The 13,598-nt window shown below is 45.1% G+C and overlaps 1 protein-coding gene across 12 annotated transcripts in view; it reads left to right on the forward strand.

Annotated features, from left to right (window-relative positions):
- Ncam1 (neural cell adhesion molecule 1) overlaps positions 1-13,598 on the forward strand; it is a 294,019-nt gene that overhangs the window by 216,748 nt on the left and 63,673 nt on the right. For all 12 annotated transcript variants that reach the window (XM_075965984.1, XM_075965979.1, XM_075965981.1 and 9 more), the window contains exon 2: positions 12,134-12,208. In XM_075965984.1, coding sequence (XP_075822099.1) covers positions 12,134-12,208 — 75 coding nt within the window. The remainder of the gene's footprint in view (positions 1-12,133; positions 12,209-13,598) is intronic.

The following is a 13,598-nucleotide window of genomic DNA, read 5'->3' on the forward strand; positions in this document are numbered from 1 at the left end:
TTTTATTCCTGAGAATAAAACATTTGTTCCAGTTCCACCCGTTTTCCTAAACATTTCATAATTTCATTTTTCTTTACAGTTGAGTAAAAGTCCACTGTATGCCCTAATTTTCTAAATAAGACCTATTTCAGACCATGTCCTTGAGAGTTCAAGGGGAACACTGAGAGGCTTGCTGGAGGTAAGAAGATATTAGAATATCTTAGCACCCAGCGCAGACAGTGTGAGGTAACAAGCAGTGTGGCTCTGAGGAGAGGTTCAAGCCCCAGCGCCAGGGACAAACCACATGGCAGGGGCTCTGTAGCAGAGTCAGACCCATGTGGCAGAGTTAGATCCCTTCCTGTAGCTCCTTAAAGTTAGGGGTTCACAGCAGGAGCCTGCAACCAGGCTCTCTGATCCCCCAGAAGGCAGTGGAGATGGGGGTGGAGCCTGCAGCCAGGCTCCCTGGTCCCCCAAAGGTCACAGAGATGGGGATGGGGAGCAGGTTGTGTGGCCATCAGTACCCCTTGGATGTGCCTCCATGTGTCTCTTGATTGGGTGCTAAAAAGTCAGCTGCCTGAGGCTGCTGTTAGGAAACATGGCACACGCTTTACAGTCATTTTCATTTTTTATGGATATAAAGAGTACATAGTAAAATAATAAAAGCTATAGAACACATAACATATAAAACCAACACCATAGTCATTTGTGGTCTGTCATAAGTGAGTATGTACATCTTATCCAGCTGATGACACAGTCTGTGTGTTTTTATAAGTAGCACTACAATCAAATAGTGAGTTGTGTTCCTGTGTCACCATGTGGTAGGAATTTCTAAGATCTACTTTTTTCAAGCAGGGTCCCACTCTGTGGCCCAAATTAACCTTGAAGTCATCATATAACCCAGCCTATGTGTGTCTGTGAATCTGTGTGCACTTATGTTCATGGCTGTGTGTTTATGTTCATGTCTCTGGGTGTATCTGTATCTGGGTGAATCTGTATATGTTACATTCATGCCCATCTTTCTGTGTGTCTGTGTCTGCATCTGTGTGGTTCTTTTCTGCATCCTGCTCATGTCCTTTATTTAAACATGACATAGGGATCACTAGGCCAGGATCTCAGTGGTCTCTGTAGACTCTAAGTGACAAGAGAGTGGCTTGTTCTTCTGAGGATGATGGGAAGAAGTTTTCCCTACCTCTACCTGCACACTTTCCCCATGGGTGGGTTTTCCTTTCCTATAAATATGAGCGTGAAGGATCCATGAACAAGCAGCTCAGATACTTGAGTCCAAATTTCCCATAAGGACTCCATCACTTCAAGGGGTGAAAGAAGAGGCCCTGCCCATAATGAGAGTCTCCTTAGAACAAGACTCACCACCATGGCATGAGATTGGTGGATGTCTGTTTCTCAAGGGTGGGCCTCATTATTTATCCTTGACCTTTGAACTGGTTCCTTGAACATCAAAACACGTGAAGACACGGCACCATGAGGCATTCCATGATTCTGCCTTTGATTTCACAGCTTGGGATCCAAAGGCTCTTTTGCTTGTACTATAGCTACAGTGTCTGTGCCAAGCCTAGTTTGGTATGGGGCAGGGGGTGTAAGTGAGTAATAAAAGGACTTAGTAATGGTAGCTTCTGTAAAAGAAAGAGAAACAAAAACAAACAAACAAAAGCCATTAAATACACAAGCCAACATCTATGATGGATGTGAGGGTTTCATGGTTCATGTTCAATGTGTGTGACTTGTTAGTCCTTCTTCAGGGTTGTAGAAGTATTCTAGGCAGAAAGAAGGAAAAGATTAGCACATGGCAGCAGGGGCGGGGGGACGGATCCCAGCTGCCAGGATGGTATGATCACATTATTCCTTGTTCCTACCTGGTGACATTTCCACCACTTTCCTCCCAGCAAACTCTGCCCAAGACATTGGATTCCTCATAAGTCAGAAAAAGACCACCAGGCTCCTGGAGTGCAGCTGCAGGCTGCTGCTGTTATTAAGAGTATAAATCATAAGATAAAAAATGCCAAGGAGAATTAGGAGCCAACCTGGAGTAGGGCTGGATGTGGGGCTCCTCTCCTCACTGAGGTAACCGTGCAGAGGCTGAGGGAGGCTCTATAAGCATAGTCAGGAGACTTCACTGAGAACTGGAGAGCAGCACCCTGAGTAGTCATGTGGGTGGACGGGTCATCCTGCTGGCTGATGAAATAAATGACACAGACCCCTAACATCTCCACTTCTGTGTGCCTACACGGTCCTTTCCTTGGCCCTTGGCACTGTCTGCTTCAGCCCTTTGTATTCAGCACCCACCCCTCCTCATTCTGATCTACAGCCGTGCTCAGTTCTGAGCTTTTGAGAAGCCACGGTGGTGGTAAGGCTCGTACCCTGATTCCAGGTGAAGAGCCGCGATGCTAAGGAAAGCATTTCCACTGGCTCCCTAACTCAAAAAGCAGCACGATCAACTCCAGAACAATAGCTGTGCTATTCAAAGAATTCTTCTGTTCTCCCCACTCTCACGTTTGTATGTATGTGTGGATTATCCAGCGGGTCAAGCACCATTTGACTGGGTTGAGAGTAGCTGTGCCGATTGAGATTGGACTCAGCACCCCGTAGGAAAAAGTGTGACCTCCACAGGAATTCCTATGCCAGGGTCACACTGCAGATGACCTCTTCAAGAAGATAGCTGCCTTGAGATGCATAACTTCAGAGCCAGCATGAAGTCCAGCAAATCGCCACCCTGTTATGGTGAGGGTGAATCTGTTACCGTCCGTGCAGCAGCAAGACTGGCGTTGTTGCTCTGAGACGGGTTCTTATTGCACCCCACACTGGGCTCTAACAGCCCACCTTCCTTTCGGCATGCTGTGATTACAGGTGTGCACCCACCACACCCAGGGAACAGGTGGGCATCCACCACACACATGGAACAGGTGTGCACGCACTGCACCCAGGGAACAGATGTGCACCAACCATGCCCAGGGAATAGTGTGCACCCATCGCGCCCAGGGAACAGGTGTGCACCCACCCCACCCAGGGAACAGGTGTGTGCCCACCACACCCAGGGAAGAGTCCTTTACATACCAGCCTTCCAATAGAGAAGACAATGGAGCATCCAGCTGGAGAAAATACAGCTCCTCTGGTCCTGTCCCTGCTGATGTCCACCATCAGCGCTGAGCACAGAGCTGCATCTGCAGCAGGACAAGCTGAGAAAAGCTTTGAGGCCAGGCCCATGGCTGGTGAGGATAGGGTTCTGGGGACACCTGGAGCGGCAGGAGAGTGGCCTTCCGGGCTCAGTACCTATGGTTTGCTACTTCCCAGAATGAGGAAGGGCTCTGTCAGGGTAGCTGCTAGCCTGTGGTGTCTTCCTCTACCCATGCGCCCGTTTGCCATCTCCTCCAGCAGAAAAGCAATCACCTGTCACCAAAGTTTATTTTGAGACTAACTCTATGTCAGTTTGGATCTAAAACAAGCATCCTGGAGCTGGGACATCCTGGATTCAATTCTGCTTCCTCAGTTTCTTCATCTTTCCAATAGGACAAAATACTACCAACCTCATGAGATTGTTGTAAAGATTAAATAAATTAAACATTTAATACAGAGCCTGGTCCACAATAACCGCATACATATTGTTGGATGTGTAGAATCTTTTACTTGACAGAAAAGAGATCTTGACAATTCTCTGCACTGGTTGTTTGAGGAGCATTAAGCTCTGTATCTTCAATAGCCCAGATGTGCATACAGCTATCAACACATAAGGACATTTTTTAAAGACATGGGCGCTATCTAAAATTCTCAGGATGAAGTTGCATGCTAGCATTCTCTAACTTTCTATTTTCTCTGTGCAAAGAATACAACATCTGCAAACAACAGCTGGACAAACATTGAAAGATATAATCCCAGCTTCTTGCCATGTTAGCAAAAGCTGTTGGAAGGGAGCGATGTGTGGGGGAGCCCGCCTCATGTTGGTACCATTTTATGGCTGGAAGAAAGACTCCAATGAGTCATTTTCACCAAGGAAAAGTTTCAGAGAGCAACCTAAGACTACATAATCAAAACATCCTGGGTACCATACAAGAAGCCTGAACTTCATTAAAAAACAAAAAACAACAAAACAAACTTCCTCCGGAGGACTGGGTTGATGAGTCAGTGGGTAAGCATGCATGCTGTGGAGTATGATGACCTGAGATCAAATCCCCAACACCCATGTATAGAGCCAGGCATAGCTGGGCATGCCTATAATCTCAGCTTTAGATATGGGCAGATCTCTATCTATCTATCTATCTATCTATCTATCTATCTATCTATCTATCTATCTATCTATCTACTCTCTCCATACATACATATTATACACATAACATATAAGCAAAAATATCAGTCAGTTAATTAATTAATAAAAAGTACCACTAGGGTTGGGCTCATTGGGCAGATTATACAGCTCATCACAAGCCTTTGTGAACCCATGTTGTTTTAGCTCAGCATCCAGAGCTATTTTCTCCACTTGGCCACCCTGGTTCTTTGGGGATGGAGATGAGGCTAGGGTAAATCACATGAAGAGAAAGCAGAACTAGCTACTGAGATACATAAAGAAAATAAGACACAGAAGAAAAAAGCAGCCCTAGGTCAGGGGTCAAAAATCTGCGGTCAATCCCAAGGCCTCCAAACTTCACTACAGCACATGAATTTTCTGCTTCTATTTTTTTTTCTGAGGATTAAATAAAAGAGTTGATGAGGGCACATCAGGTCCCTCCCAGAACTACCCCATTCGCTACTCACTGGCTCTACAATCCTGGCCCTCCATGATAGAGCAGGCTGAGAAGCCATGTTATAAATAGACCATGGTACAGCCCCTTGGCACACATTGACCAGGTTATGCACTCCTTGGGGCGAGGAGTTCTGGAACACTCTTGTCCTCACCTGTTATGCACTATAGGACACAGGGCTTCTGCCCACTCCAAAGGATTTTCCTCCCAGACTGGAAACTGGCCCTGGTGATACACTATAAGAATACTTTTGGCTTGATGCTTTAGCAAACACAGAAGACAATAAAAGTTTCAGGGTATTTTACGATGAGCAAATATGCTCTTTTTGATGGGCAGGCTGGATTCTCTCTTGGCTCAGTGCCGAATCTGTGGATCTAGAGTTTGTGTGGCTTATGTCCCTGCTTGGTGTTCCTTTGGGAATTAGAGATGGCATTGGTGGTGGGAGTGAGAGGCTGGAAACTGATTCTTACTTCTGAACAAACTGACCAGCATGTAGATTTTCTTGCTCTCTACTCAAAAGTGCAAGACCTGATGTAACCTGGAGTTATGTTTTCTAGCTGCTAGGTAGTTTGAGGTCCAGCAACCACAGTTTTCAGCCATGATTTATATATGTGTGTGTGTATCTCCGAGTCTCTGATGTGTGTGTGTGTGTACTGTGTATACTATGACAGCATCATACAAACCTGGTCAGATAAACCTGCATTATCAGTCCTTCCCTTCGACCTTGTTTGGTGACAGGATTTCTTATTGTCTGCCACTACACATGTCGGCTGTAGGCCTCCCTCACAAGCTTCAGACTGTTGACTCTCCGGCCTCTGCCTCCCATCGCCATAGAAACACTGGGATTACCTTTACCCTAGGCGTTCCAGTTTCTCTATCCCACTGACTTAAATGTGAAACCATCTCTACTGTCCCTAACCTCCATCTTTTTCCTCTCTTCTAGTCTGAGGGTCTACTCTCATACATTAGCTGTGTTCAGATGCTCACAACCAGAAGAAACCCTGGCTATACCAAGAGGGTTCCTTCCCTGTCTACATTTTCTTCTGTCTTAGCAGAAACCCAGGGACCATGATCCTGTAGGAACATTACAAGGAAGGTTTTGAAGTGGCTTGGTTATAGATTGATCACCACTGATCTAGAAACCTAGTATATTACATCTGAATAGTCAATTTTAAACAGAAATTAGATTGAAGTTTCTTGCTGGAAGATTAGCAGTGCTCATACAGTTTTTGGCTGATCCCAGTTCTGCTATGAACCAGTAGTAAGCTCTGATGCTTCCAGTAGCAACTAAAATGTAGTCTTACATGCTGATGCCATTCTACACAACAGGAAATCAAGATCTCTAAGCACATGTACGTTATAGTGCCTCTAAAATACCATCGGCTTTGGGGTTTATAATTGGGCTTCATTTTCTCCTGAACAGCTACTGCCAACAATAGCTCAAGACACAACTATAGGACTGATATGAGTGACACCCCTGTGCCATCAAGTAATTTATTAATCCAATTTCCCTTAAATGAGATAAATTTACTCATACCAAGTTTCTCTTCCCGCAGTACAAATCTTACATTCAGACTTATTCCATTAGTACATATATACAAATCTTACATTCGGACTTATCCCATTAGTACACATGTACACATTTGTATGAGCTCTCAGTGGTTGCACTGGGACATACACATAGACATAAACACATAGGTCAATAGACTTCGGAGATGTTAGCTATGATAGTATACAAGAAATGTCCACTGTCTCGTTCCTGCTGTTACAAACATGATTGGATATTTTATTTATTTGTGATTGTAGGGGAAGTCTAGATCGTGTGTGTGTGTATGTGTGTGTGTGCATAACTATATAAAATATCTTTCTAAAACAGTTCAATACCCATATGAGGTCTATAGGGTCAGTATGCTCATATAGAGATAAAGAATATGGACTTAGATTCACCTGCCAATCAACTCTGTTACTAAGTGTCTGACTGGAACCCAGACTGTCTCCTTAACTCTGGATCCTGAGTCCTTAACCACAACCTTCTCCTATTTAGCTCTTGTGACAATCCAAGCATCTAAGTTCAGTCTCTCTGCTGTTATAGACAAGAACACTGGAGCCAAGGTAAAGTGGTCCATCCGGAGCTCTGCTCAGTGTTTCCATTATTGTGTTTTGGCTCTGACTGAATTCAGTCTTTTCCAAACAGATACATTAATGCAAAAAGCAGAAATAGGCTGCCTATCCACATATTAGATCATTTAGGAAAGAAAATTTATTTTTAAGCCATAAAGGAAATCATTGCTTCCCTCCAACTGAAATAATCTCATTGGGAAGGTTATGCACAGAATAGACAAGTATTGGGAGCTTATTATGTGATTTTTTTTCCCCATGTATTATTTCACATAACCTTTCCCAAGCTGTGGGTAGTTTTCTTTTCTCTGTTTTGCAGAGGAGGCACTGGGAAGTTAAATGGCTTGGCTATGGTCATACAGCTTACACGAGTCATACTAAGATTTGCCCTCCAGCAGATAGGCCGAACCTGGGCCTTAAGCACTCGGATGACTGCCACATTATTTTGTTTGAGTTCCTTGTGTTTGTAGCAGGGAGCGTAAAATGTCACTGTCAGTAGGGGCTATGGATTCCTATGTCCCTCTCCTAGTTGTCTGAGGCTGGAATTGCAGCAACTATGATCACATGAAAAGGCCCCCTAGTAATAGTTAGAAAAACAAAACCATATTTTCCCACGGAGGTGAATGCAAATGGCAAGATTTATGGTCGATTTCTAAAACAACAACTAATAAAATAAACATAAAAGCTACAATCAACACCTTTTTCAAAAATCTTTGGCCATTATTAAACAGGTTCTAGAAAAACCCCTTCGTCATCTCGTACATACTCACTAAGCGGAGCAATCCTCCTCTCTCAAACTGATGAATCATAAAACGTCAATGGCCCTGGGCCCATTCACGAAAGCGGTCTCCTCTTTCTGTTGGCCAGTGTCTTCATCACCTCCCAACAATGCTTTCAAGTGGTCACAGAGACCAAGTTCACTTTCTACCTGGAGCTCCTACACCACAAACACGTTACAATCAGAAAAGAAAACCTGTAGAATCCAACTGCTGTGAGGAGATGCTGATTTAAGCGAAATCTATGAACCCCTCTGGAAATCAGGATAATTCTTTGCTGTCGCTTTACCTAGCAAGATCCCCAACTCTCCCCATAAGTACCTTAGCATCGCTTATGAGCAGAAATTTAATTCACTTTTCTTCAGTAACTATGACTTTATAGCATGCTTTTGCTAGGAAGTTGGGAGTTATAAACATCTATATACACCTAAAAGAGGAAGCATTGCTTCCAGGACATTCAACTGAAGAGAGAAGAAAAGAGAGAGAAAGGTTGAAAATGACAGATATATTTTAAAGCCAAGCACTCTCCCACAGACTTATTTCCATGAGACAAAGAGAAGTGGACCATTCTGTTCATTAAATGACAGAATCTTCTTTTAAAAATATTTGCTCACAGGAATTAGCGTAGCATGAGAGAAGCAGCTGGAACTTTGGACTTTGTCACTGTGTGCTTGAATCTTGACCATCAGTCAAGGCCTTGAGCTTCTGCTCCACCATCTGTCAAATGGGAGTCATGATAGTATCATCTGTGAGCAAAGAGGACAGTTGTCATTAACTACAGGGAAATGGTGACAGCAATGTGACTGAAATATTTGTGTACAAAAATATCTAACCCATGATTTGGAGAGAGAGAAAGAACAATGAATGGGAGCTAACAGGTTACAATAAACCCATTTGGATGCTTCAAAAAAAAAGTCCTAGGAGCCTGGAGAGACAGTGCTTGATCTGCAAGGATTCGTGTGGGAAAGCCTAGTGTGGTGGTGTGTGCTTTATAATACCAGTGCTGGGGAGGTGAAGGCAGGTGGAACCGTGGGGCTTGCTGGCCAGCCAGGCTAACCTTATTAGATGAGCTCCAGGCCAATGGGAGATGCTATCCTCCAAAAGCAAAGTGGGTGGTTCCTGAATACATCTGAGAGTGACTTCTGGCCTACCCCAACACACATACACACACACACACACACAGAGAGAGAGAGAGAAAGAGAGAGAGAGAGAGAGAGAGAGAGAGAGAGAGAGAGAGAGAGAGAGAGGGAGGGAGGGAGGGAGGGAGGGAGGGAGGGAGGGAGGGAGGGAGAGAGAAAGAGAGAGAGAGAAGGGGAGGCTCAAAGTAGTTATAAAATGGGAACATATGAGCTGGAGCATTAGAATTAGATGATGTTTGTTCATTTGTTCATTCAGTCTTAGTTGAGTTGCTCATCACCTAAGTGAAGTATTTCCTTTCCTGCATCTCAGTTTCCTCTCCTGCCAATGATGCAGCTCCCTCGGCCTGTCTTTTTCCTCTCTCAACGGTTAGTAGATTGGTATAATAACGAAATGGCTTTTGTAAACATGATAGCGCAGGCTAGCTGCAAGTGGGCTTAACATGGAAATTACTGAACAATGTGATCCGGGCCGGCAAAGCCCACCCAGGTCCAGACACCTGAGGCCGGGAGCATTAATCTTCATCTGCAGCTTAGATGACAGTGTTTATGCAGAGAGACGGCTGAAGCAGAGCAGGGCACGGGACACGTGATGAGAGAGCGAATGCTTGCACACGTGGCTTTAAAGATGTGCATTGCGTCCACTGAGGACACCGCCTTGCACACACAGCTAGAAGAAGGTGAGACACAATTCTGGAGATTTTATTGCAAACAATGAAAAGTAGCATGGGAGGTGTGGAGGGAAGGAGTTTACAGTTTACCGCGGGGTTTCCACTTCTCGTTATTAGACCTTATATTTCAAGGTTTGGTGTATGCAGGAGAATAACCTGCCACTGACTATAGTCTAAAGCATCCAAATGTTGCTTGCAGAGTGTCTAGGCGCCTGTGTCCTAGCCCTGTCTGGTGTTTTGAGAAAGAAATCAGTCTCTTTTCCTTGTGTGCAAAGGGCCAGCAGTCTCCATGGAAGGTTTCTGTTTTTAGAACTGATGATAAATGTGTGTGAGGGATCCCGTTAAGCTGGGAATTCCTTTGAAATTCTCATTTCTCTTTCTCTCAGCTGTCCATAGATAGATCCTGGCTACATTTGGGTCTGAAAGCTCTTCAGCCTGGCTCCCCCTTGAGAGTCATGTTCTTTTTTGAAAGGCGCTTTTTTTTTAAAGTGAAGGCTGTTTTTTCACTCAGAATAAGAATATTCTCCAGCAGGGAGGGTATTGAAGTAACGGGATCCATATGTTGAGGCCGCCAGCTAATGCTCAGCATATGGGCCGGCGAACTTTGCAGGCAGAAGTATGCCCCTGCTTTTAGGCAATGCCCTGGAAACTCCACAAAGGGATATTGCTCAGGTAAGTCATGTTTGGAAGCACAGCTTCAGGACTTCAAAGTATCATCCATTCCATGAAGTGTGAGGCACCAAAAACAATGGAAAAGCTTCTGCTTGGCCCCAAGCTCTCAGAATAGCAGAGGGGCTGAAACCTGGGCTTTCTATACTCCCTAAGAAAATGGCCTTGCAAGGGCTGTCATTCAGTATATCCAGATGGTTTCTTATATTCAGTGGGAATATCTTCCCTCCACAAAGATCACACTGCAAAGTGAGCTAGAACTGGGGAGAGCTAGGAGGCGTGGTCTCCACAACACAGACCTGTACCTAGAAATGACTGTAAAGAAATCGTTTCATTGTTCCCCCACATCTGTAAAGTGAAAAGGCGGGCCAGGGTGATCTCTGAGACCCCTTCCCAATATCACAGTGTGGAACTGAGCAGCACCTAAGTCCAGCTAGAGAGGATGAGGAAATCAACCCCAGCTGGTTGCATCTGGACCATGGACTCAGTCCTTGCCAGCATCATGTCCCAGTACAACTGTATGTACCAAGGGCTAGGCACAGAAAGGTTGAGGGTGGGGAGGGTGAATTCCTGGGTACGAATTAAGCCCTGATTCCCAGACTGGTTGGCAACAGCAAAGTGGAGGTGAAAACACACCCTAGATTGTTTTACTATTCTCCCCGCAGTCCAGGTTTTTGAATGCGCCCAAGCTCAGCCTCTTAGCTGCAGAGGAGAGCTCAGCTCCCTCCTCTCCTTGACGCTGAACCCTTTTCCTTACCCCTTTCTTCCTTCCATTTTTTTTTCTCCATGCTGGCTCCACTTCACCCCTTTCCCTCTATAGCCTCTGCTGAATTTCTCTGGACCTGCCTTGTCAGGATGGTTAGGAAAGCTGTACCCCAATGCTCTGCCTTCCCCCTCCCCATGTACTCCTTCTCCAGCCCCAGGCAGGCCTTTTGATCCCTGTATTCTGCTGAGCACAACTGTGGCCTCCTGTCTCATGAGCCCATACTCAGAGCTGCAGCACCAGCCCTGCCTGCAAGCCGGTCACCATGGCAACGAGCTTTCCCTCCATTATACTGTGAACAGAAAATGGCTGTTGGAAGGAAGAGCTCAGTGTCTCTATGACCCAACCTGGGTTTTTTATCGGAGGGTGGAGGGCAGGGCTGGTGCTTGCTTCGTAATGGCTCTGAGGAGCTCTGTCTGTAGAACCCGATGTGTACTCGCCTCCGCCTTTTAGATTTTCTTAAAGAGAGCAGGGGCAGAAGGAAGCTGATTTCAAATGAATAAAGAATTCTGCTTCCCTATCCTAAAACTGTGTTTTTATGAACAGTCGTTATCTGCTCTAAGGAGATAAACGAGAAGCGGAATGAAGCGGGCATTGGTGAGATCTGGTGTTATGTATTTTTTTTTCTTATCAGTACCATGGGGAGACTGAGCGTATAGATATTCAAATAAAAATGCAGGGAAAGTAGCCCCAGGAATGCAAAGAATCCCACGAAGCGCAGGCTGTGGGGTTTCAAAAGCACAGCAGACTGGCTGACCGTTCTTGTTCTGATCCTTATTTCCATCTCCGGAGATAGGTGTGATGGTTCTGTGTTGCAGGGCAATGCAGACGCTCATCAGCACCCCTGCTTTAGAATGGGGCTGATTCGCTGTGACCAAGCATGGCAGCGCAGGGAGTGGGCAAGCTAACCCTATGCATGGTTCTAGGGTGACAAGCTGCCTGCCCTAGAGACACTTCAGACTGACACCCAAAAGGAACTGGCTGGCCGGCTCTTTCTGTGAATACAAAACATAGCTGGCCCAGGGGACCCTTCCGCTCTTGACAGCAGATAGCATGTAGGAGTGATCTGGGCTGTATCTACTTCTGGCTACAGGGTAAAGTCACTTTGATAGTGGCAAGTTCTCAGAAGCCAAATAAACCTCATAGTCTTTTTTTTTTAAAGCTGAGTTTGAAAATCCCATTTTCGAATGAATGCTGTGGGGTTTGATCTCAAGTTTTTAAAGGTGTGTTTGAACTCAACTTTTTCCTTTTCTTTCTTTTCTTTTTTTTTCAGTTTCCCTACAAGTGGATATTGTTCCCAGCCAGGGAGAAATCAGCGTTGGAGAGTCCAAATTCTTCCTGTGCCAAGGCAAGTGTCTTGGGTCCCATCACATTCCAAAGCTTGCCTCCAAAATCCGTTGCTCAGAGAGGAAGCTGGGGGTGCCAGACCTAGAATTCTGGCCACTGTTCTCCTCTAGGTCAGCAGCGTAACCATTCCAAACCATGCTCAGAGATTTTCTCTTCATAGTGAAGAGAAACACTGTCTATATTTCTGCTTGACACTAGGGCATCTCAAAGGGGTTTGTAGGAAAACCAGCATATACCCCACAGAGTGAATCATCTCAGGTCTTGTTTCTTGTTTCTTGTCTGTAGCCAGTTCTGGAATGCAGAATAAATTTAGAAAAAAAATGCCTCTCTATAGATCAGGTTAAGGTTCATTTCTTAGAATAACTCAGACCTTGAAAAGTCAAGGTTTTGAAAGTGCATTGAGGACGAGTGCCACTGGTTGGGAAGACACATATCTTGGTTTTCTACAACCCATTTGTTCTGTCCATCACCATCACACATGCGCACAACGCTGGGATATATCAGAGCTGGCATTCTTATTGCTTCCTTAGGAAATATACCCTCATCATTAGTGGGAAACATCCAGGGGAGGAGAGTACATGGAATTAGGCTTCGAGGCCTTTGCAGATGACATGCCTGGGATTTGGAATGTAACAGAAACAGGAATGAACCGAACTAGGTGTGAACCGCGACATTTAACAAGCAGCTTTGGGTGGAAAGAAGCTTTAATTGCCACCACGATTTGCATCTGATCAGAGGGCTGTGGCCGATGGAAACATTTTCTCCAGCTCTGCCATCATTACTGCAGTTTCAGTGATCTGAAGATAGCGCCTTAGTGCCCACAGCACATCTTGCAAATTGTGGTATTTATTGAAAACGTGATGGACCCCAAAAGGAAGATCGCATGTCTATACCAAACATCTCTATAGGGCTAGGCAATGCAGGCTGGTACCCACACATAGGTAGTAGGACAAAGAAGGAACATTGGCTTAGGGAGCCCTTCACTCTGACTCAACCTTGCTTTTAGGCAGCTGAGTAATCGTAGTGCCCCTCACAGGTGCCCAGAAAGAGAGGCGTTGCTGATATTCTGTCTCCTCAGAGCATATAAGGGATTGCCTGGGCAATAGGCATCAGAATGTCACTCATACAGTTGCTGAAGTCAAAATGGCTGGAATCTTACCTCTTGGATTACCCAGTTTCTCTTATATTAAACTCAGATGACCAGTATCCACCCTCTACATCCTGATCAATTGGTTCAGGTCAACTAGGTCCTGAAACCCAGGTCTCATATAAAATAACCCCTCTTTATTTCCCATCCCATAATATACATTTGTCTGTAGCTTAGTGCACGGGGCATAGTAGGTTCACAGCAAAGCACATGTAGCTGGTGAGTTCCTTCAACTCTAGGAGAT

Source organism: Microtus pennsylvanicus, chromosome 3 (genome assembly GCF_037038515.1).
Source record: "Microtus pennsylvanicus isolate mMicPen1 chromosome 3, mMicPen1.hap1, whole genome shotgun sequence".
NCBI lineage: Eukaryota > Metazoa > Chordata > Mammalia > Rodentia > Cricetidae > Microtus > Microtus pennsylvanicus.